Source organism: Octopus sinensis, linkage group LG1, assembly GCF_006345805.1.
Source record: "Octopus sinensis linkage group LG1, ASM634580v1, whole genome shotgun sequence".
Taxonomy (NCBI): domain Eukaryota; kingdom Metazoa; phylum Mollusca; class Cephalopoda; order Octopoda; family Octopodidae; genus Octopus; species Octopus sinensis.
Genome location: NC_042997.1, coordinates 11,284,716 through 11,311,068, shown reverse-complemented (window position 1 = coordinate 11,311,068; position 26,353 = coordinate 11,284,716). Strand labels below are relative to the sequence as shown.

At 37.9% G+C, this 26,353-nt stretch overlaps 1 protein-coding gene across 1 annotated transcript in view; it reads left to right on the top strand.

Moving 5' to 3' along the window:
- Nucleotides 1-24,144, top strand: part of LOC115218381 (kinesin-like protein KIN-14C) — a 46,704-nt gene extending 22,560 nt beyond the window's left edge. Inside the window, exons 7-16 of the mRNA XM_029788163.2 lie at nucleotides 886-1,401; nucleotides 4,318-4,423; nucleotides 8,401-8,576; nucleotides 10,664-10,768; nucleotides 12,152-12,279; nucleotides 15,806-15,905; nucleotides 18,527-18,656; nucleotides 20,273-20,470; nucleotides 22,827-23,032; nucleotides 23,855-24,144. Coding sequence (XP_029644023.1) covers nucleotides 886-1,401; nucleotides 4,318-4,423; nucleotides 8,401-8,576; nucleotides 10,664-10,768; nucleotides 12,152-12,279; nucleotides 15,806-15,905; nucleotides 18,527-18,656; nucleotides 20,273-20,470; nucleotides 22,827-23,032; nucleotides 23,855-23,974 — 1,785 coding nt within the window. The 3' untranslated portion in view covers nucleotides 23,975-24,144. The remainder of the gene's footprint in view (nucleotides 1-885; nucleotides 1,402-4,317; nucleotides 4,424-8,400; nucleotides 8,577-10,663; nucleotides 10,769-12,151; nucleotides 12,280-15,805; nucleotides 15,906-18,526; nucleotides 18,657-20,272; nucleotides 20,471-22,826; nucleotides 23,033-23,854) is intronic.
- Nucleotides 24,145-26,353: the final 2,209 nt, after the last annotated feature.

Below are 26,353 nucleotides of genomic sequence, written 5' to 3'. Positions count from 1 at the left end.
GAAGAGTATAGATCATGTGTGAAGGACCCCAATTTGCAGTTGCTGGAATGCCTGCAGGACACAAAAAAAGTTTATTAAAGACTCATTGATGTAATTATTTTCAATTGTAATGAACATTTTTGCCCATAAAAGTGTAACAATATTGTAAGAGGTTTGATACCACAGTATTTTTTTTTTACAAAAAAAAAAAAAAACAATGTTTTAGAAAAGCAAGTCGGCGGGTGCTTTTTGTCTTCTCCCATCCTTATCATCCTTGTATCATTATCATTCACCTCATTAATGTCCTTGTCCAGCCCGCAAGCTACCATACTCTATGTAATGCCTTTATGGCAAATTCGATAAAATAAAGTAGCTTGCTTACGAACTACATGTTTCCGGGTTCAGTCCCACTACATGGCACCTTAGGCAAGTGTCTTCTAATATAGCCTTGGGCCAACCAAAGCCTTGAGTGGATTTGGTAGACTGAAACTGAAAGAAGCTCGTCATGTGTGTGTGTGTGTGTGTGTGTGTGTGTTTGAATCCCTCCCCCAACATTGCTTGACAACCAATGCTGGTGTGTTTATGTCCCTGCAACTTAGCAGTTTGGCAAAAGAGACTGATAGAATAAGCTCCAGGCTTATTACAAAGAATAAGTCCTGGGGGTCGATGTGCTCGACTAAAGGCGGTGCTCCCGCATGGCCACAGTCAAATGACTGAAACAAGTAAAAAAGTTACTATGTATCTATGTATTACTTGTTTATTCATTTGAAGCTGACAATTCAAGTTGTCACTAAGTTTATTTCTGTTTTTAGTTGTTTTTATGTTTTTCATTTCTGTTTTTTTATTTATTTTTTGTTTTTTATCTTTATTTTTGTTTTTTTTTTGCTCTTTTTATATTCCAAACAGGTGGCTAACACAGAATCTGAAGGAGATAACTCACCAATTTTAACAAGTCTAGATGCTACTTTTCAAATTTTACCCGAGTATGAAGATAAAATTTGTCAGACAGAGTTAACATATGAGAGATGTCGTTGTCTTGCTGTATCTGGATATAAGGACAAAGTTTGTCAAACAGAGCCAGAATTTCAGAACTGTTTTAATGACCTCTCTGCACATAACAGAGCCAATGCATACTACCAAATTTGTTTAAATTCTGAAACTTCTCCCAGGACTTCTTCTGAAGAGGGAGATTTAGAAAGTCCTCGAACAGAAACAAATCATGGAATGCTACCTCATTGCATTTTGGAAAGCAATTTAAATTCTGTCCAGTCTTCACTGACTTGTACCAATGAGAATGCCTGTTCTGGAAGCAGGAAACTTCCACCGGAATTATTTTCAAGGTTTTTGAATCACTTAGAAGATTATCTTGCATCTTTTTGCACTGAACAATTTCTACAAACATGGGATGGAATGGAACAACAGGTAAGGCTACTTTATAAATTTATTTTCACTTTATATTAACAGCAGTGAGTACCATACTGGAGCAGGTACACACTTGGCAAAGTAGCCTTCAGTCTAAGCTCATTTTCTGAGTCTTTCCACATTGATTGATCAGATTTTCGAAATTAAATCTTCGTAGGAGTGGCTGTGTGGTAAGTAGCTTGCTTACCAACTACATGGTTCCAGGTTCAGTCCCACTGCGTGGCACCTTGGGCAAGTGTCTTCTACTACATCCTCAGGCCAACCAAAGCCTTGTGAGTGGATTTGGTAGACAGAAACTGAAAGAAGTCCGTTGTATATGTATGTGTGTGTGTCCCTTCAACATCGCTTGACAACCGATGGTGGTGTGTTTACGTCCCCGAAACTTATCGGTTCGGCAAAAGAGACCGATAGAATAAGCCCCAGGCTTACAAAGAATAAGTCCTGGGGTCGATTTGCTCGACTAAAGGCGGTGCTCCAGCATGGCCATAGTCAAATGACTGAAACAAGTAAGAGTAAAGAGAGTATCTGAAAAGTCATTAGAAGATATATATATATGTGTGTGTGTGTCTGTGTTTGTCCCCTGCAACATCGCTTGACAACCAATGCTGGTGTGATCATATCCCCATAACTTAGCAGTTCGGCAAAAGAGACAGATAGAATATGCTCGACTGAAAGGCGGTGCTCCAGTATGACCACAGTCAAATGACTGAAACGAGTAAATTCAGTCAAGTTTATAAGATGGTTGGTTGGTTGGTTGGTTGGATCAGTCCTTAGACTGTGGCCATGCTAGGGCACTACCTTGAAGAATTTATAATCAAATGTATTGAGCCCAGTACTTTTCATTCGTTTAAGCCTGGTACTTCATCAATATCTTTTGCTGAACTGCTAATTTACAGGGACATAACCACATCACCAATTGTCAAGTGATGGCGGTGGGGACAAAAACACACATACAACCATCATTTAACGTCCATTGTCTATGCTGGCATGGGTTATATGGCTTGACTGGGTTGGCATGTTGGAAGGCTGCACCAGACTCCAGTCTGATTTGGCATGGTTTTCTACAGTTGGATGTCCTTCCTAATGCCAACCACTCCAATAGTGTAATACTGGGGTGCATTTACATTCCACCAACACAGGTACCAATTTGCGTGACACTGGTATCTGCCACAATTGTGATTTTTGCTTGGTTTGATGGGTCTGCTTCTCAAGCACAACATAATGCCAAAGGTCTTAGTTATTGTCTCTGTGAGGCCCAACTCTCAAATGGAACTCAGCCACTTTGCCTCCATCAGGCCCAAAGCTCAAGAGGAACTTGGCCATTTTGCCTCCGTGTGGCCTATTGCTCAAAAGGAATTTGACCACTTTGCCTCCATGAGGCCCAGATGGGCTTCTTTTGGTTTCCATCTACCAAATCCACTCGCAAGGCTTTGGTCAGCCTAAGGCTTTAGTAGAAGACATCTTTTTTTTCTTAAATTCCTTTTTTTTTTTAAATCCTTTTTCTTAATTTCTCTTAAATTCTCTTTCCTTTTTAAGTTCTTTTCCCACCTTTGGTTCTCTCTCTCTCTCTCTGTCTTTCCCTGCCTTATTTCTTTATTGCCCACAAGGCCTAAACATAGAGGGGACAAACAAGGACAGACAAAGAGATCAAGTCGATTACAGTGACCCCAGTGTGTAACTGGTACTTAATTTATCGACCCCCGAAAGGATGAAAGGCAAAGTTGACCTCAGCGGAATTTGAACTCAGAACGTAATGGCAGACGAAATAGCGCTAAGCATTTCGCTCAGCGTGCTAACATTTCTGCCACCTTAAGTTCTCTCTCTCTCTCTCTTTCCCCACCTTAGGTTCTCTCTTTCAAGTTCTCTCTCTGTCCGCCACTTTTCTTTTTTTTTTCTTTTTTCTTTTTTTAAGGCAAAGTAATTGTTTTGAATTTGTCTAGTTTTAATCTTGTTTCAGTCATTAAACTGAAGTTATACTGGACACTGCTTTGGAGAATCTTAGTCATACAAATGTCCTAATACAGAAGATTTTTTTTAAAGTCTGGTACTTATTCTGTCAGTTTCTTTTGCTGAACCAGTAAGTACTGTTAAAGAACATAAACAAACCAACACTGATTGTTAAGCAGTGGGAGGAGAGGGGGATCACATATGTGCATGCGTATGTGTGCTCACAAGACTTTCACAGCTTCTGTCAACCAAATTTACTGAAGGCATTGGTCAGCCCAGGGCTGTAGTAGAGAAATGGGACTGAACCCTCAACCATTTGGTTGCCAAGTGAGTTTAATCATGTAGCCATGCGTGTGCCAATAGCATTTTCTGTTTGATTTTTGTAATTTTATTTGAAGAAGCAAAAAAGCTTTTACAGTTCTATATTTAAGAGATGAGGAATTATGTACATTATTTACACTATTTACAATTGACGGAGATTTGTCCTCATCTTGTTTGTTGTTAACATTTCGGCTGATATACCTTCCAGCCTTTATCAGGTGTCTTGGGAAAATTTCGAACCTAGGTTCTCATTCCTAAGGTATTTTTCGATATTATTCAGGTCACTGCCTGGAATCGAACTCGAAATTTTGGGGTTAGATTTTTTTGATGTTATTATTCAGGTCACTGCCTGGAATCAAACTTGGAATCTTGGGGTTAGTAGCTGGCGCTCTTAACCACTATGCCATGTGCCCACCTGAGTAATAATAATATCAAAAAATACCTTAGGAATGAGAACCCAGGTTCGAAATTTCCCCAAGACACCTGATGAAGGCTGGAGGGTATATCAGCCAAAACGTTAACAACAAACAAGGACAAATATCCATCAATTGTAAATAATGTACAAAAAGGCTTTTGTTATAACACAAATGTGAAAGGAAGCATACTATTAATTTTTGAAAAAATATTTTCAATTTTTGCAAATTTAAGAATATGGCAAGGAAACATCACAACCCAGAAGCTGAATTAATATCTCGATATAAACAGGAAATGGCTCTCAGAAGAAAATATCATAATCAACTGATGAAGATTAAAGGTAAGTTTTCTTACATATAAATGCATTTTTGTGTCTTTTTGATACTTAGAATAAGCATAAAACTCATTTCAGTATTTAGGGTCTTTATTTTATTTCGTTTTTCGATTTGGTTTGCAAGATTCTTTATGTGAGTTCATGTGTTGAAGCATATTCTGTTGTGTCTGGGGAGAGTCATTTTCTTTTTGTGCCTTATAATATAGCACGTAAAAGCACCATCCGCTCGTGTCCGTTGCCAGCCTTGCCTGGCCCCCGTGCCGGTAGCACGTAAAAGCACCATCCGTTCGTGTCCATTGTCAGCCTCACCTGGCCCCCGTGCCATTGGCATGTAAAAGCACCATCCGCTCATGTCCGTTGCCAGCCTCGCCTGGCCCCTGTGCCGGTAGCATGTAAAAACACCATCCGTTCGTGGCCGTTTGCCAGCTCTGTCTGGCAGGTGGCACGTAAAAAGCACCCACTACACTCATGGAGTGGTTGGCGTTAGGAAGGGTATCCAGCCGTAGAAACACTGCCAAATCTGACTGGGCCTGATGAAGCCTTCCGGCTTCACAGACCCCAGTTAAACCATCCAACCCATGCTAGCATGGAAAACAGACGCTAAATGATGATGATGAATATAACACACTCACCGGTAAAATTTCCACTGTTTTTTTCTTATTTTTATTTTCCTAAAATTTTCATTGCGTCTTGCAACCTTTTCAATAGTTTTGACTCTCTTTATTTTGTAATTTGCTAAATTCATATTTGACAGTAAAAGAAAAATTTACTATTCTAATTTCATTTGTACTTTCAGCACCAGCAGTTGATGGTTTGGCCAAAGTATTCTCATAATCTTGTCTTCTGATCTGTTTTGGTCATATCTAGAATTGTCAGCCATTGTCTTAACCCTTTTGTCACTGTATTTATTTTGAGAGGCTCTGTATTTCTTTCAATTGATTTTAATTATAACAAAGAATTTAGTAAACCAATGTATTAAGCTAGTGTTAGGGACATAAATTGTGACTAAGGTTTGGTGAAAGATTTTAATTCAAAACTTATGAAAACAAGACATTTGTATTACAGAGGCATTTTCAGCCAGGTTGGTATTGAAAGGGTTATGGCACTTGGGTGTGATTCTGTAGAAAGATTTGGCTGCTGTTTCTGTCAGGTCAGTTTCATTTTAGCATAACTACTAGATAAAGGTGGCTAAATTGATTATAAGTAGATTATTGTTACTTCAACTGTTTAGCCCTAGGTGATCTCTGATTGAACAAACCTATGATAACTGGCATTCAGGTCACACATTTCTCTTAATGATAGGATATGATTAGAGGTAGATTTGGCTATTATTTATTTATCATTTCTAGCCGAGGTGCTGCAATATCAAAGGAAGGCTAACTGGGAAGATAGTTTTTGTATGTGGCAGATGCTCAGGAGCAATAAACACTGAAAATGTGCAGAGAACAACTTCCACCACATTCCAGGGGGAAAAACTAGTAGTTGATAGCTTCTGTTACCTAGGTGACCAAGTCAGTAATGGGGGGAGGGTGCGCTGAAAGTGTAGCTGCTAGAATAATAGCCTGGGTAAAGTTCAGAGAGCTCTTACCTCTGCTGGTGACAAAGGGCATCTCGTTCAGAGCAAAAGGTAGACTGTATGATGCATGTGTATGTAAAGCCATGTTACATGGCAGTGAAACATAGGCCGTGACTGCTGAGGACATGCATAAGCTCGCAAGGAATGAAGCCAGTATACTCCGATGGATGTGTAATGTCAGTGTGCATACTTGACAGTGTTAGTACCTTGAGAGAAAAGTTGGACCTAAGAAGCATCAGATGTGGTGTACAAGAGACAACTGTACTGGTATGGTCATGGGGCAAGAATGGATGAGGATAGCTGTGTGAAAATGTGCTACACCCTAGTGGTTGAGGGATCTGTGGAAGAGGTAATCCCAGGAAGACCTGCGATGAGGTGGTGAAGCATGAGCTTCGAACATTAGGCCTCACCAAGGCAATGACTAGTGACTGGGACCTTTGGAAATATGCTGTGCTTGAGAAGACCCGGCAAGTCAAGTGAGACCATAACCTCAAGGCCTATGCCAGGGGTGTAACCATCCCACTTATGCATACCTTTCCTTCATTGGACACTAAACTCTGCTTGCGAAGACTTGTTGAGGGAAATTTGATGTCTGGCATCCCTGCTAGTGGAGTGCTGAGAGTACCATCTGAGCATGATCATTGCCAGAGCAGCAAACTGGTTTTCATGCCAGTGGCACGTAAAAAGCACCATTCGAGCGTGATCATTACCAGCGTCACCTTACTAGCACTTATGCCAGTGAGGTTGTTGCCAGTACCGCTGGACTGGCTCCTGTGCAGATGGCACATAATAAACACCATTTGAGCATAGCTGTTGCCAGTACCGCCTGACTGGCGCTCGTGCCAGTGGCATGTAAAAGCACCCACTACACTCTCGGAGTAGTTGGCATTAGAAAGGGCATCCAGCTGTAGAATTTCTGCCAGATCAGATTGGAGCCTGGTGCAGCCATATGGTTTGCCAGTCCTCAGTCAAATCGTCCAACCCATGCTAGCATGGAAAGCAGATGTTAAACGATGATGATGATGAACCATTTACTTCACCACATAGATCTCTCATTGGCTCTTATAAATGTAATTCTGTTTGACTGCAGAGCATCTAGTGTTTTGGGGGGTTTTGGGGTTGTTTTGTTTTTTTTTAAGAATAAGATTAATAGGAAGAAGTTTAATGTGCAATAGTAATTTATAGGAATTTGAACACAAAAGATTGAAATGGTAACAGGGCCTCAAAGGTGTTGAAAGAACGGTGTATATGTCAGGGATGAAACATTAAGATAATGTAACTGGAATGGAGGATGTTTATTAGATGAGAAATTATAGCAAGTTAAACAAATGGTGGTGCTCCAGCTTTGCCATGGCAAGGACCATTTTGGAAATTATAGTCTGGTCAGTTTTAAGTTCAAGTTTTAGGTAGAATTAATTGTAAATTTTTACTTCCTTTGCATGTGAGATATTTGGTTATAATTAGAATGCAGAAATTGGTACCAAAAAGTATTAATTTCCATTCAAAGTAGAATGAAAATATACAGGGTTAAGCAAAAGCAGGTCTACAGATGCTTAATGAGTGAAATGATCTATTTCTCTATTTCTTTATTTTTAACTGATTCATTAGTCAACTAATGGATCTGTCAAAGATGTCTAGTTCATTAGCTCTTTTTTTTGTTTTCCCCCTCTCTATTTCTGGGAGTTTGAGTGAATGTTTGAGCCACAAGCAACTGTATATCTACTTTTGTCCACCCCTGTAGAAACAAATTTTGATTTAAATTCGGGCATTATGGAAATTTACCATTTATAACCTTACCTTTTTAGGATTAGCCATACTGCATCTGTGTGTCTGAATTCATGTGATCCAAATTCATACAGGACTATCTGTGCATACATTTGGCTACAACCATAGTCATACAAATGAAAGCCTATTATTGTAGTTTGATACATTCTGTGTTGCTCTATCTAAATAGTTACCTGCTAACATTTTTTTTTCCATTGCATTTGTTTACTTAAACATATAACATTGTAGAAGGCAGCGAGCTGGCAGAAATGTTAGCATGCCAGGCGAAATGTGTAGCCGTATTTCATCTGCCATTACATTCTGAGTTCAAATTCCGCTGAGGTCAACTTTGCCTTTCATCCTTTCGGGGTCGATAAAGTAAGTACCAGTTCACTGGGGTCGATGTAATCGACTTAATCCGTTTGTCTGTCCTTGTTTGTCCCCTCTGTGTTTAGCCCCTTGTGATTAATAAAGAAATACATATAACATTGTAGCTTACTAGATAAGTTACCTTCAATTTAAACATGTTAAATCTAACCTAAATGTACTTCAAAAGATACATTGATCTGTTAGAAGTTGATACATCTTTCAAAAACAAAAAGACTTGTTAGTATTTTAAACATAGGTATATTTACTTAATTAGGTAATATTCGAGTATTTTGTCGGATTCGGCCACTAGACCCAAATATTGAAGGCACAAATGAAGATTGTGTGTATATTAGTCCAGACAATAAGGATGTTGTACTTGTAAAACACAGAAAGAAACTACTTAATTTTGAAATGAGTTTAGTTTTTCCTCAAGATTGTACACAGTCTCAGGTAAGTTATCATTTTGCCTCAATCACTGTTTTGAAATGAAATATCTCACTGTGAAAGCAAATATTTTTCATAGGATTCAAATTAGAACAAAATGAATCGAAAACTAAATGATTACTGAACAAACACACACACACATGACCAAGACCTTTTGTTAATATACCATGCTTGAGAAGACGACCCATCAAGCCATGTGAAATCACAGTTGTGACTGATGTCACGTGGTGTAACTGGTACTCGTGACCCATGGCTGCCTGAGAACAATCTTAGTGCAAAATTTTACATAAAAAAATATAAAACTCTACACACAGTTTGGACTGTGTACTACATATAAATGTAGTAGTTTCTGCATTTTATGTCTTTATTTTTATAGTAAAACAAGTTTTGTGGATCAATTACAAAGTTAGATTTTGGAGTTGTAAACATCTAGCAAGTAACTTGATCTGAAATTGAGTCAAAAATGAAACAGATTGTGAAAGAGCTATTTATAAAAACAAAATGTATTAAATTCTTGATGACAATTTTTGTTGCACAACTGCAACCTGGTTATAACACTTCAACTTTCAATAGAACAAACAATGAATTAGTTTTTTTAAACAGCTGACTTTGCCTTCGAGGTTTCAGCTTACATCTTGCAAGTTTAGAAGTTTCTTGGTTTCAGCACAGGGCCTCTATGCTGTCAGGTTACATTCTGCACTATTGTTGACAAGAGAGAATAACCTAATATTTGACAGTTACTTTATCACCCTTGAAAGAATAAAAGACAAAATTGACCTTGACCCAATCTGAACACTGATCTGGAACAAATACTGCAACAATGTCTCTGCCAAATCGTTGCCTTTCATCCCTCCCCAGTGATATAATTTTTTAATGTCCACCTTTTCCATACTCACAAAGGTCAGACAGAATTTGTTGAGGCAGATTTTCTATGGCCAGATACCCTTCCTGTTGCCTCAGTAAGTGCAAGCAAGACCATAACCTTGTGGCCTATGCCAGGGGTGTAACCAGCCTACTTATGCGTGCCTTTCCTTCATTGGACACTAGCTTCTACTTGTGAAGACCTGTTGAGGCAAATGTAATCGAAATCAAATCGATGACTGACATCCGTGCTAGTGGAGCGCTAAGAGTACCATATGAATGAGATTGTTGCCAGAGCAAGAAGCTGGCCTCCGTGCCGATTGCACGTTAAGAACACCATTCGAGCGTGATCATTACCTGCATTGCCTTACTGGCACTTGTGCTGGTGGCACGTGAAAAAACATTCGAGCGAGGTCGTTGCCAGTGCCGCTGGACTGGCTCCTGTGCAGGTGGCACATAAAAAGCACCATTTGAGCGAGTTCATTGCTAGTACTGCCTGACTGGCCCCGTGCTGGTGGCACGTAAAAGCAACCACTACACTCTCGGCGTGGTTGGCATTAGGAAGAGCATCCAGCTGTAGAAACTCTGCCAGATCAGATTGGAGTCTGGTGCAGCCATCTGGTTCGCCAGACCTCAGTCAAATCATCCAACACATGATTGCATGGAAAGTAGACATTAAATGATGATGATGAAGGTAATATTTCCCCATGATCAGACAGCTTTTCATGGACAATTGGAAACTGATACTGCTTGCATGAATGACACTTGTTTACAACTATCATATAAGGCAAGGAGGCATGCGTGCACACATGCTCGCAGCTTGTCTACCAAATCCACTCATGGCTTTGGTCAGCTTGGACCTATAGGTGTCATGACCTAGGACTGAACCCAAAACCATGTGGTTGGGAAGCAAACTTCTTACCACCCAACCATGCCTGCACCTAGCCACATCTGAAATCTTGGTAAATTCAATAGACAATACTCTATCCTGAACCCTGTAAAATGTTAGCATAAAGTCAGGAAGAGGATTTTACAAATTTCATTCAATTAAAAGAAAACAGTCAAGCATCAAGGATACTATGTTACTGTTTATCATTAATCTTAGGGATTTTGAGATATAAAATATTTTGGTGAAATTGATGCAATTGTTTCATTTTTGAGAAAGTGTTATCTGCATAATTCAATTTATTAAATCAATAGGTTGCTATCATAAATGTAATTTTTAATTCCAGTTGTTTGAAGAAGTAGAATCTTTGATTACCTCCTGTATAGATGGCTTCAATGTATGTATTGTGGCTTATGGCCAAACTGGATCTGGAAAGACTTACACAATGGAAGTAAGTTAGGTTTTATTTCTGCTTATTTTTATGTGTTGAAGATCTCGAAAAGGAATTCAGAAAGTGTGGAGTTTTTACAGACTATTTTAGTAAGATATTGTAGGTACAAAAATGATGTTCGTTGTTCAGTGTAGTATACTGTATTTGATGATATATGACACATGTTTACAAAAAGTATGTCAAATCATCCCAGGTCAAAGATGGGCCTTCCAATAAGCTTTTTAAGACACGCCTGTATTTTATGCCATCAGACATGGTTCTGATTTTGAATGGTCATATAAAATGTTATGTTTAAATGGCAATATTTTGCATCACATCACAAACTGATCTTCCAATCAAACCAAGGACACCGTTTCCCACTGGATTTTTCTATTGCTCTTGCTATCGGTCAGAAGCAACTCCTGGAAGAAGTGTTACTTCCCCCCCCCCCAATAACAGCAAATTGTATTTGACCTCAGAATGCATAGAGCCAGAACATATGCAAAGCCTCTTGTCAGCTCTAACAATTTTACTAATCCACCACCCTGGACTGGAACATTATTTATCAGTTACCAATATTTCTGTGTTTTGGCGGTATTTGCTCCAAGTGTGAATTCAAACCCCATAAAGTATTTTAAATAATAATAATAATAATGAAATTATTGTATACAGTGCTCAGGTGCACCACAACTTGTCAGAAAGTGCATATAAAGTACATGCAGTAATGTAGAAATGTCTGGAAAGCGAACAATGTATGAGTTGGTTACAGGCTTGTGTGTGTATGGAGGGGAGAAAATCAAGTGTAGTGTTGGCAAATCTCAGGAAGCATGGAAGTTTTGAAGGATGCAGTGCTCCGACAACTAACAACTGATGCCGGCAGTTTGTTCCATGTTTTATCCAATGCTCTACTGATGCTGCTAATTTGCTATTTCCTTTGGTACACATAAATAGTACTGAAATTGATAAACCAATAAGGGAGCCTCTGTAGGTGCCTCACCAGTTAGAAATAGCAACCAAATTTCTTCTAAATCACTTAAAATAAAAGGCACATTCTGCAAATGTCTTAGATGTACAAAAAAGGTGAAATGATCTATCAAACCAAAACTGATTTCGGCTTAAATACCTGAAAACTGTGAAATGATTGATTGAATATACTTGGTAACTCCAATGATACAAACCTTTCAAATAGTTCTTTTAATTAAAGATATGCAAACCATTTTGATTTCTGAATGACAAAAAGACATGTATTAAATAGTTGTACTAAAGGGAAAACCAGTGACTTAAATTTTATAAAGCCATTCACTTTTGAAAAACTTAAGAAATTTACTTGCAGGATCACCTCAATTACCAAGTATATACCCAGCAGAACTAATAAATCTTTTCTTTTTTTAATCTATATTTTAGGGTACCCTGACTGACCCAGGGATCAATCCAAGAGCTCTCAATGAATTATTCAATGAAATTTCTGCAAAACATGACTGGATTTATTCTGTCTATGTCAGCATGCTTGAAATTTATAATGAACAAATCAGGTAAATTCAGACCATGTCATTTACCAAACAAGTACTGAACTATATTGTCTGCATGAACTAATAGGTCCCTTAAAATAAGCATTTGGCTCCAAAATCTCTTACATTGTTTATGTAACAGGCAAATCATTTAAACATAACAATTTATTCAGGTGATTCTTAGATTCTGGAATTCCCCACCCCCACAAACTTCTAGGAAGGTACATAGATTGTAAGGAAACTATGTACAAAATTAAATTTCCTGCCAAGGACATGACAAACACTTACCTCACCAGTTCAGTTTATCTCTCTTTACTCTTTACTCTTTTACTTGTTTCAGTCATTTGACTGCAGCCATGCTGGAGCACCGCCTTTAGTCGAGCAGATCAACCCCGGGACTTATTCTTTGTAAGCCCAGTACTTATTCTATCGGTCTCTTTTGCCGAACCGCTAAGTTACGGGGACGTAAACACACCAGCATCGGTTGTCAAGCAATGCTAGGGGGACAAACACACACACACATATATACATATATATATATATATATATATATATATATATATATATATGTATATATATATATATATATGTATATATATATATATATATATATTATATATATATATATAAAAGACAGGCTTCTTTCAGTTTCCGTCTACCAAATCCACTCACAAGGCATTGGTCAGCCCGGGGCTATAGCGGAAGACACTTGCCCAAGATGCCATGCAGTGGGACTGAACCCGGAACCATGTGGTTGGTTAGCAAGCTACTTACCACACAGCCACTCCTGTGCCTGTAAGTGACAATAAAAGTGACAAAATTGGTATCGAATCTGCAGGGTAGTTGGTGTTAGGAAGAGCTTCCTTCTGTAAAAACCATGCTAACACACAGAAATCTGGTGCAGTTTTCTGCCTGGCCAGCTCCCGTCCAACCCATGGCAGCATGGAGGGCAGACGTTAAACGATGATATAGTCAGATGGTTGAATTTACCACAATTTTATGGAATCCTGTCATGATTTAATAACCTTCGTTACCAACATCGCCTTACTGGCACCTGTGCTGGTGGCATGTGTAAAAAGATTAGAGCGAGGTCGTTGCCAATACCGTCTGACTGGCCCCCGTGCTGGTGGCACGTAAAAAGCACCCACTACACTCTCGGAGTGGTTGGCGTTAGGAAGGGCATCCTGCTGTAGAAACTCTACCAAATCAAGATTGGAGCCTGGTGCAGCCATCTGGTTCGCCAGCCCTGTCAAAATCGTCCAACCCATGCTAGCATGGAAAGCGGACGTTAAGCGAACGATGACTACATCTATTATGGCATTGAGATAGCTAAATGTTTACTTGGCAACTTATGTATTGAATGCAAAACATATTGGAAATAAGAAAAATTTGTCTGAAGAGGAATACTTTCTATAGTTGAAAGTAAAAGTGATACACGAATGATCAACTCCTCTTCAATTCAAAAGATGACAGGTCTTATTTAAGAATTGAGATTTTCGCAGAATATTAAATAACATCCGTTTTTATGTATCTAAATAAACATAGCTTTTTCAGTGTCTAGTATCGATAGATTTCATCTCCTCAGTGTCTGTAGTGTTTTAAGACTTGTCCATTTAAATAGAATTGTGTTCTAAATATACCATCTTAACCTGTTTGACTATTATTTGTTGTGCACCTGAGCACTGTATACAATAATTTCATTATTATCATAATTTAAGCTCTGATATCAAGGGAGACTACTCTTTATACTTTAGAAATTATTGCCCTTTAACTGAAGGTTCTCAATATTTTCTTTCCATTTTATTCCTCGTACCTATAAAAGTACTTGGAAAATAATTTACAAATGATATACGTGCGACAATTATACTACAATGTTTAATTTTACCAAGTGTTTTCATTAGAACAAATGCTTGCAAAACCCAATGCTGAGGGTCACATATTTATTTTTGTTGGAACTGACAAGTGGGGAGACATTTTTTCTTAATTCTAACAATGTCAGAATAAATACACACTAGTACGTATTACTCTTTCTCTTTTACTTGTTTCAGTCATCTGACTGCGGCCATGCTGGAGCACCGTCCTTAGTCGAGCAACTCGACCCCGGGACTTATTCTTTTTGTAAGCCCAGTACTTATTCTATCAGTCTCTTTTTGCCGAACCGCTAAGTTACGGGGACGTAAACACACCAGCATCGGTTGTCAAGCAATGCTAGGGGAATAAACATACACACACACATATCGTATATATATATATATATATATATATATATATATATATATATATATATATATATATATATATATAGACAGACTTCTTTCAGTTTCCGTCTACCACTCACAAGGCATTGGTCGTCCCGGGGCTATAGCAGAAGACACTTGCTCAAGATGCCACGCAGTGGGACTGAACCCGGAACCATGTGGTTGGTTAGCAAGCTACTTACCACACAGCCACTCCTGCGCCTATTATCTAGTCAAAAAACCTAGTATAGATATGTAGGAAAAATAAAAACTTTTTTCACATTTAACTTCATCATACCAACTCATTTTAGATACATTTATCTTTTACACGTTTCAGTCAGTGTGGCCATGCTGGGGCACCATATTAAAGTTTAGTTGGACGAATCAACCCCCAGTATTTAAAGCCCAATACTTATTCTATTGGTCTTTTTTTTTTTTTTTTGCCAAACTGCAAAGTTAAGGATGTAAACACACCAGCACCAGTTGTCAAGCGGTGGTGGGACACACAATGATGGGCTTCTTCCAGTTTCCATCTTCCAAATCCACTTGCCTAAGGTAGCATGCAGTGGGACTGAACTCGGTTATGTAGTTGGGAAGCAAACTTCTTACCACATGACCACACCAATACAGACCCTCTGGTTCTCAAAGGTCCACTGATTTCTTTATTTAAAGAGGTTTTCTAGATTCTAATTTTTCTAAAAAATTGCATTTGCATGTAAATGTTACAAATGCATAAAACCTCCATTTTTGCTTAAGATTAATCAGTGTATATTATTCTATCCCTCAGTATGTTGACAGAGATGTTAGGCATGTTAAGGATGCTTTGCTCAAGGACTTTCATGTATGATATAGCCATAGACGTGGCTGTGTGGTAAGTAACTTGCTAACGAACCACATGGTTCCGGGTTCAGTTCGACTGCATGGCACCTTGGGCAAGTGTCTTCTACTATAGCCTTGGGCCGACCAAAGCCTTGTGAGTGGATTCGGTAGACAGAAACTGAAAGAAGTCCATCGTATATATATATATATATATATATATGTGTGTGTGTGTGTATATATATATATATATATATGTATGTATGTATATATATGTGTGTGTGTGTGTACCCCCAACGTTGCTTGACAACCGATGCTGGTATATTTACGTCCCTGAAACTTAGTTTGATAGAATAAGTACTAGGCTTACAAAGAATAAGTCCTGGGGTCAATTTGGTCGACTAAAGGCAGTGCTTCAGTATGACTGTGGTGACGGTGGGGATATCTAATACATGTGGCACACTAAAGCATTTTTCTTTTCTGTTTTTCTGAGCCAGGGATCTCTTGAGTATTGAACAAAGCAAGCTTGAAGTGTGGAACATCGAAGGACAAAACTCAATCCGTCAAAAAGCAAATTCACTGCTTGAAGTGAATGAGGTTGGTTATGATTTGTGTCTTTAAATGTTCTTGTTGAATAGACTCGTTGTATATAGTATTTATTATTGAAGACTGTGGCTCACAGGCAAAACAACACTGAAACTTAATTCTTTGTTCTGAATTCCAAACCTACTGGAGTTGGCTTTGTCAAGGTAAAAGTAGCAGGAAATAAGTAGACATAATGAAGGATATCAAAGTGTAGAACAGAAACCAAAGCAAACATACGAGCATGGCAGTCCTCTGGCTTGCTACCTCCCACTGAATTGTCCAACTCATGAAAAACAGAAAACCGGCATGAAATTGTGGTCTTGTCTGTTATAATAATAATAATGAAATTATTGTATACAGTGCTCAGGTGCACCACAACTTGTCAGAAAGTGCATATAAAGTACATGCAGTAATGTAAAAATGTCTGGAAAGCGAACAATGTATGAGTCAGATACATGCTTGTGTGTGTATGGAGGGGAGAAAATCAGGTGTAGTGTTGGCGAATCTCAGAAAGCATGGAAGTTTTGAAGAATGCAGTGCTCCGACAACTAACAACTGATGCTGGCAGTTTGATCCATGCTTCAGCAACTCTCAGCGTGAAAAAATGTTTCCTGAAGTCATTAATGACTTTGTAAATATGTCCACGGGTGTTAGACGGGTGGAGTTTGAAAAGGTGCTCAGAGTTATTGTTAGAAACTATTAGCGCCATTGCATTACCATATGGTAGCAAAAAGTTTGAAATACAAAGAGATGTCTAAGCACTTTATTTCTAGAGCGGGAGCCAGACATTTTAGATGCATTACTATCTGAACTAAAAGTAATTTACTCAGACCATTGCCGTAACTATACAGCAATAATGTCCCTTAATGTCAAGTGCAGTGAGCCTCAGGAAAAGGCAGTTTTTGTATTCAGTTTAAACCCTTTGCTCAGAATTCAAATCCTACCAATATTTTTATCCTTTGAAAGAATAAATATCAGTAATGTGTAACAGGATCTGGAATCGGTATCACTGGAGGGGTGTCCAATCCGATCCCGTCACATTCAATTTAGTTAAATATAAAAGACGAAGTCAGGCTATCTAGGAAAGACAGCAAATGTTGTTTATTACTCGTGATGATGTAGATCTGGTGTACATATTTCTGAGGGGAACCGACAGCCGAATCTGTTGTACTGCTTCTTGTTGGTTGGTCGAAGTGATTCGATGTGGTCCGCTGCTAAGTCGGTGCGTAGTCCTCAGAGACTGCCAATACACGTCTGTTCACGAGGGCTGCTAGGGCCAGAGAGGCTGAGTGAGTGGACCATGTTTTAGGGGTCAGTTTCCCGCACATGTGCATGGGGAAGACTTCCGGTGGCCACCCGGAAGTAGTCCCATTCTGCGCATGCGCGCTGAACCTTACACAGCAGCATCACTACAAATGTATTATGATCTATATTATTTGGACTAGCGTCCTCATCTTGACTGGTGCTTTCTCTACATTTTGGTTTTGTATGCTCTAGTTTTTTCAGGTGTCTTGTGGCAACCACAAAATGCATCAAATACACATTGTAGAGAGGTTGGCAAATGAACAGTTTGAGATGTGTTGATCTGTTAGTCAAGCACGACAGTGCTAGTTCCATAATAAAATGTATTCAGTACACATTGAGTACAAGTGGCTAGTGATAAGAATAGTATCCCACTGCAGAAACTGAAATAATTGCACAAGATGTGGTCATCTAACTGTCTACAAAGCAAATGTAATGATACTCATGAATGAAACCCTTAGCATTGCTAATCAATATGCAATGAACAAGGGACAGGCCCATTGAAAACTCATTGCTAATGTTATAGCACATAAATTGCAAAATAAGCATCTTATTTGACCAACCACCCAGTAGAGTAGACACTAGTCTGACAAATGTAAATAGTGTACATAGTATAAATTCCTTGTCTTAAAAATATAGAATTGTGTCCGTTATGTACTGGTGGCATCTTAATCAACTATTCTGTTTCTATTATATAACTTTGTACCTTTGCTAGCATTTATTAGTATTGTCATATTTACCACTCGGTCTTTTGGATTAGCTTGGACCACACGTCTGAAGGAAATTATTGCTTAACTGCTGTTGAACCTCAATGTTAAAAATAACTTTTCAACCGTCCAGTTCTATTTCTTTGCTTTAACTCTTTCATTACCAACCCGGCTCTGACTCTTTAGTATAAATGTCTTGTTTTCATAAGTTTTGAATTAAAATCTTCCACCAAATCTTAGTTAAAATTTATGTTCCTAACACTGGCTTAATGATAACAAAGTTAATTTACTAAATTCTTTGTTATATTTAAAATAATTGAAAGAAACATAGAGCATCTCAAAATAAATACAGTAATGAAAGGGTTAATCCTTCATTTACTGTATTTATTTTGAGATGTTGTGTTCCTTTCAATTAACTTTAGATATAACAAAGAATTTAGTAAAATAACTTAGTCACAATTCATATTCTTAACTCTAGCTTAATTATAACTCTATCTTATGAAAACAACACATTTATACTAGAGCCAGAGGTGGCTTCATCCAGGTTGATATTGAAAGGGTAAAAGATGCTTTTTTTTTTTTCTTTTTCGTTTTTATTCCTTTTCCATTAAATTCTTTTCAAAGATGTATTTAAGAGGAAAGAAGAATCGAGTGACAGCTCCAACAAATATGAATTCAGCTTCATCACGCTCTCATACATTGCTGTTAGTAGAAGTGGAAGGACAGAATGTAATAACAAATACAAGAACAAAAGGTTTCCACATAACTTTATTTTATTTTAAACTAGCAGTATCACCCGGCGTTGCTCGGGTTTGTAAGGGAAATAACTATATAAGCATTATTAGAGATGTAAAGTATAATAGCCATCTCAATATGGCTAACCACAAAGTGGGGGTGTTACTGTAGCTTATTACGTTCTGAGATTTAATAATAAATTTTTAGAGAGTTACTTCCCTTATATATGCCAAAAATGCATTAAAAATGGGAAAAATTGATGGTAAATTTTTTTTTAAATTGTAGACGCGAGCTAATACCCAGAAGGGCTTGATATGAATCATGACTATAAGATACCTGCTTTTGGTTAAACTGCACTGCAAAATGTAGGAGTAGTTAGGAATCTAAATCGTAGGAGACAGACAGCACACAACCTCACTTTCATATATAAAGATATATATTCTTTTATTTGTTTGTTATTTGACTGCGGCCATGCTGGAGCACTGCCGTTAGTCTTCTTACAGTTTCTGTTTACCAAATCTACTCACAAAGCTTTAGTCAACCTAGGACTATAGACAACACTTACCCAAGGTATTACATGGCCAGACTGAAGCCAGAACCATGGAAAGTAAACAGCTTAACCACATGGCCAAGCCAATATTTTGTACTTGCCTATAAATTTTTAGCAACACGTTTAGTTGTGAAATTGGTGACTTTAGTTCACCACTTATTTGCAGCCCCTTTGACAAGTTTATATTTGTAACAGGAAAATGTCTATCACTCATCTTGATTTCATATTTCATCATTTTTATTTAAATAAATGTCTTACATTGGTGAAATAAACCTCAGAGATGTTTTGCTCCATGCAGAAACTGCAGGAGCTACTTGGGGGTTTTGCAAACTCTTCTAGATCCTTTGCAATGTAGGAAAACCTTTCTGTATTGTCAGCAGGTGTATCCAAGTCACAAGCTGCCTGAGTGGTGCAGTGAGGATTGAACCAGTCTTCACTTGTGGAAGGGTTCCACTGGTCTCTTAGCAACCATAGCCATTATTTACATTTGGCGAACATTTGTGCTCATCTGATATACCTTCCAGCCTTCATCAGATGTCTTGGGGAAATTTTGAACCTGGGTTCTCATTCCTAAGGTATTTTTCGATGGCGTAAACAAGGACAGACATAGGTATTAAGTCGATTACATCGACCCCAGTGCGTAAATTAAGTACCAGTTACGCACTGGGGTCGATGTAATCGACTTAATACCTATGTCTGTCCTTGTTTGTCCCCTCTATGTTTAGCCCCTTGTGGGTAATAAAGAAATAGGTATTATTATTCTTCAGGCCACTGCTTGGAATTGAACTCGGAATCTTGGGGTTAGTAGCTCGTGCTCTTAACCACTATGCCAAGCCAAAACGTGTTAACAACAAACAAGATGAGGAAAATATGTCCAAATGTAAACAATTCCTCATCTCTTAAATATAGAACTGCAGAACCATAGCCATGTTGAGCTGGTTTCAGCTTGTGTGCCAGTCTCTTTGGTGGCTTGATTTAGATTAGTTTTTGTATTAGTAATGCTAACAATGTAATTTTTAATTGAAAAGCTGAAGGAAAAAAAAAAAAAACACAAATTAATCTAAAATTTTGTCACTTCTTTTCAGGCAAGCTGTATTTAATTGATTTGGCAGGATCAGAAAATGTCGTAAAGTCAGGAGTAGATGGTCAGCAGCTGAAAGAAGCTGGATTCATTAATAAATCTTTGAGTACCTTTTGTGACGTTCTTAATGCCATAATAATGAAGAAACCACACATACCATTTCGTAATTCAAAGCTGACTCATCTCCTCCAGGATTCTTTAGGTAAGCATTGTACTGTCTGTCATGCTTAAGCTTCTCATAACCTGGCACAAATCCATTCAGTACACTTTAAGTGGTTGTTATTAGAAAGGGCATTCAGTCATAGAAACCATAGCTTAATGAAATCATCTTGTTTGCCCAAACTGTCCAACCCTTGTTGGCACAATACACAGATGTTAAATACTCTTTTACTTGTTTCAGTCATTTGACTGCGGCCATGCTGGAGCACCGCCTTTAATCGAGCAACTTGACCCCGGGACTTATTCTTTTGTAAGCCCAGTACTTATTCTATTGTCTCTTTTTACCGAACCGCTAAGTGACAGGGACGTAAACACACCAGCATCGGTTGTCAAGCAATGCTAGGGGGACAAACAGACACACAAACAAATATATATATATACATATATACGACAGGCTTCTTTCAGTTTCCGTCTACCAAATCCACTCACAAGGCATTGGTCGGCCCGGGGCTATAGCAGAAGACACTTGCCCAAGATGCCACGCAGTGGGACTGAACCCGGAACCATGTGGTTGGTTAGCAAGCTACTTACCACACAGCCACTCCTACGTGGTTTGCATATGAAAATTTCAGTGACTTTAGCCATTAAGTTGTATGTCATCCTTCTTGACTGAGCAGGCCTATGATCAGACATTCCAGTCGCAATCATTTCTTTCTTCCCAGTCTAGTAAAGCCTAAAAAATCATGCATGGCTGCCAGGCCTGTTAAGTGCATACCCTGCATGTTTTAAGACTCAACAATTTCATACATGTTAACCCTTTAGCATTTTATTTATTTCGCTATTGTATTTGGTTTGCAAGATTCTTTATATGAATTCGTGTTTTGAAGCATATTTTATTGTCTGAGGAGTCATTCTCTTTTAGTGCCTTATTGCAAAAGATGCAATGAAAATTTTAGTAAAAATGAGTGGAAATCAGACCAGTGAGTGTATCAAATTATTAACCATGTCTTGTTTTCATAAGTTTTGAATTAAAATCTTCCACCAAACCTTAGTCACAATTTATGTTCCTAACACTAGCTTAACCCTTTTGTTACTGTATTTATTTTGAGAATCTCTGTTTCTTTCAATTACTTTAAATATAACAAAAAAATTAGTAAAATAACTTAGTTATCATTCAGCTAGTGTTAGGAACATAAATTGTGACTATGGTTTGATGAAAGATTTTAATTCAAAGTTTATGAAAACAAGACATTTGTGCTCAAAGCAAGAGCCAGTTTCAGCCGGGCTGGTAACGAAAGGGTTAATGATAACTAAGTTATTTTACTAAATTCTCTGTTATATTTTAAAATAGTTGAAAGAAACACAGAGCATCTCATAATAAATCCAGTAACGAAAGGGCTAAGGCACTAAGAGAATGACTCTCCCCAGACACATTTTATTCATTGTTTTGAATTAACCATACATTATCCCATACTTCTGATATTTCAGTGATGCAATTGTTTATTTTTAGAATGACATTGTAGGGTAGGTGTGATAAGCCAGATCTTCCAATTTGAAATTGAAACTGGTAGAATATTTGGGCCAGACATGGCTAGTTTTAAAGGGTTAACTACCAAGATAATAAAAAAACAAAATTGCTGTTATCAACATGAATGCTTTTATATCACTAGTTCTGTTATAACAGATTCCATGTATTGAAGTAAACTTTTGCTCCAACTTCTCAATATAAGGCAGAGATTTGCCTTACATCATGGTTTCTTTCGATGATAAAATTGAAGACACTAAAGAGTATTTTCCTGAATATGCCTGTATATATATATATATACACACACACACACACACACACAATGGGCTTCTTTCAGTTTCCATCTACCAAATCCACTATGGTAGAAGACACTTGCCCAAGGTGCCACAGTGGGACTGAACCCAGAACCATGTGGTTGGTAAGCAAGCTACTTACCACACAGCCACTCCTGTTTCTTTCGATGATAAAAGAATAACTGATCATAGATATTATTCTCACTATATTTAATACAGCTGATTGGATTGAACAAAACGGTAGCTTAACCCTTTAGCATTTAAACCGGCTATATCCGGCCAAAAGTATTCTGCCTGTTTTATGTTCAAACTGGACAGATCTGGTCTCTCCCACCAACCCTACAATATCATTTTAAAAATTAACAGCTACCTCATCAAAATCTCAAAGCTACAAGATAAGGCATGATTAGTTCAAAACAATGTGGATAAAAAAGGATTAATTTTGGCAGAATAGTGCGAACACTAAAGGGTTAAACGTTTCATTTGAATTCATCCTTTCTTTCTCGCCCACATTGTGCAGTGTACACACACACACACACACATATATACAGAACTTATGTATTGTTTTGTTGCTGCAACAGGTGGAAACAGTAAAACCTTACTCATAACTCAAGTATCTCCAAGTATGTTGCATCTCACTGAGACGCTTCGCACATTGCAATTTGCACAAAGGCTGCAGTCTATGCAGATTGGTGACACTCCAATAAGGTCAAGAGAAAAAGTAAACAACACAGAAAACAATGGCATGGAAAATGAAACAACTGAATTAAAGACACCAAATGCTGAAGTAAGTTTTTTCTTTACATTTAATAGTTCTTGTCTTGAAATTTCTTTACACATCTCACCCCTAAGGCTGTGGCCATGCCAGAAACTGAAAGGCCTATATGACTGTATTCTTCTCAAGACCACATGATGGTTACAAATGAGCATCACCATCATCGCTTAACGCCCACTTTCCAGGCTAGTATGGGTTGGACAGTTTGACAGGACTGGCGAGTTTCTACAGCTGGATGCCCTTCCTAATGCCAACCACTCCGAGAGTGTAGTGGGTGCTTTTACGTGCCACCGGCACAAGGGCCAGTCAGGCGGTGCTGGCAAATGGTGTTTTTTTTACATGCCACCTGCACTGGCAATGACCTCACTCGAATGTTTTTTCATGTGCCAGTAAGGCAACGCTGGTAACGATCACGCTCGAATGGTGCTTTTTATATGCCACTGGATGGAAGCCAGTTAGCCGTTCTGGCAACAATCATGCTCAGATGGTGCTCTTAGCGCTCCACTAGCATGGATGCCAGTCATCGAATTTATTTCCAATCTTCCATAAAAATGTCTAGCTATAAGAAAATATTATCTTGTTTGGAATGGGAGAGGTTTGGTGACAGGAAAGGCATCTGACCATTGAATGTCTGCTTTACACATTGCATGGAAAGTGGACATTAAAATGAATACTAATTTTAATATTTGTATGCTGTGGTTTGATTTCCATCTCCTTGGTTTAAACTTATTTCATTTTGCTAAATCATGAAATATGAACTGAATTTTCAGTAGCTTTTATGAATTTAATTTGGTTTTCAGATAATCAAATTGTCATTTTTTTCTTTTTCCCCAGAGGTCAAGAGAATCTGGTCAGCTCCAACCAAGATTTGCAAGCTTGCATACAGTCAGCACACCAAGAGTTTCAAATGGAAAATTCAAAAAAAGAAATATTGCCAAACAGTACCGACAGTAAATCATTTCAATTGAATATCAATTTATATCGTGTAAATTTATTTTAATTTTAGAGTTATTCAAAATTTCCAATCATTACATAACTTTTATCAGTTGTATATTGAGTGAAATAACGTAAAACACTCATTTTGTTTTGTTTTAATTTTTCTGTAAATATTTAGAATAAAGAATCAAAATACCTTTACCTTAATATTTTCCATTTAACCCAGTAGTTCTCAACTAGGATCTATATAACAAAATAGTAACTTAGGGATCCACAATATGGCCCTTGAAAAAAAGTTTGCTTTAGATGTATTGCATGAAACATCTAACCTACACAAAATATGAATTTTGATAGTTTCTATAAAATTAGTTTTTAAACGTTGAATGGCTATGGGAGTCCACCAGAATAAAATAGTAATCAAAGGGGTCTGTAGGTTAGAAAATGGTTTAGAACCACTGATTCAACCCTTTCTTTACCAACCTGCTTGAAACCACCAGAAAATTCTCGTCTAGGTTACCAATCTACTCAAGATAACATTTTTAAAAATTTTACTCCCTGTAATATCTGAGTTGTCAGATTTTGGCTTCATTTTATAAATTGGTGCTTAACCCTTTCATTACTAACCTGGCCGTAAAATTTTTTGGTTTATGTTACTAAGCTGGCCATGAGAAGCTATTGTTATCTAAATGTAAATTTGAACCCAAATCTCATTGGTACACTCGTTAAAACACGTGATTTCACTTTGCTAACAGTTGAGTTATTGTATCCGACATTGTTTGGCATATTTGAACTCTGCGAATTTTTGGAAATTTTTTTCCATGTTTTTATCAACGGAAATTTTTTTCAACTTTCAAAATGGAGAGCAGTTTTATGCTATCAAGCAGTGACTCTGAATTTGAAGGTTTTTCAACAGAAGATATGGAGATTTCAAGGAGAAGAATGTGGTGGATGAATTTGAATTGGATATTTCAGTATCCGAAAGCGATTCATCAGAAACTGAAAGCAGCGACACAAACAAGGATAAATTTACACCAGAATGGAATAACAATTTAAAAAAAGGGTCGATTAACGATTTTTCTGAGGAGACGGGGTCTACCCATAGTCTTTCTCAGGCAGCGAGACCAATAGAATTTTTTTTTTTTCCTGTATGCTTGTTTGAAGCTATAACTGCAGAGACAAACCGTTATGCAGAAAGTAAACAAGCTTGAAAAAAAGATAGCTTGTGGTACCCAACAACCGTAGAAGAAATGCGGGCATTTTTTTGCCATAAATATTATGGGCATAAGGTAATTGCCCAGAATTACGAATTACTGGAGCAATCGGGAACTTTTTGGGGATCATTGTTTCCAGTATTATGACCCGAATACGATTTGTAAAACTGAGCCAGTATTTACATGTGAGAGACACTAGCAGTACCCCCGTACATGGAGAACCAAACTTTGATCCCTTATTTAAAATAAGACCCCTCATTGATGGTGTTCAAAATGCCTACAAAAAATTTTACAACCCTGGAACGTATTTATCTATCGATGAGGGTATGGTGGGCTATAAAAGCCGAGTACGTTTTCGGCAGTATATGCCAGGAAAGCCCACAAAATGGATCAAAGTTTGGAAAATATGTGAAGCAAATAGTGGGTACTGCTGTGGATTTAACTTCTATACAGGGAAAAGAGACAATTATGTAAGTCAGCATGGCCTAGGGTACGATGTGGTCTGGAATTTATCACTTCCATACCATAACCAGGGCCATATATTATTTTTTGACTGATTTTTCAATTCGGTCAAACTTGCGGAGGATTTAGAAGCTGTGGCAACGTATACGTGTTCTACAGTAATTGCTAGTAGAAAAGGGGCTGCCGTTGGATATAAAAAAAGCAAAATTAAAAAAAAGAGGTGAAATAATCCAATGGCAGAAAGAAAATCTGCTAGCGACTGGATACAGAGATAAGAGGCAGATAAATTTTCTATCTACCAGTGCACAACCATGTGTAGATGAAAATGGCACTCCGTTTGTGAACCTTGATTATAACAAGTACATGGGCGGTGTGGATTGGCTGAACCAGATGATGAGTTATTATCCGGTTGGTAGACCGGGTAATAAATGGTGGCGATACCTGGTTTGGTATATAATAAACATGAGCATTGTAAATGCATTTATATTATATACCAAATCAGGAGGGGTTCGTAAGCGGTGCGACCATCTGCAGTTCCGGGCAGGATATTCCTCAAAATAAATAACTGCAGGAATGAAAAGCAAAGCCTGCCAGAGATATTCCTCCGAGTTCAGCCGATCTACATAAATTAGAAAAAAATCGGGTGTCGCAAAAGGCAGTGCCGTGAATGTGTACATCAAAAAAGAAAAACTCCCAGTGGACGGCCAGTTGAAACATCCTTCCA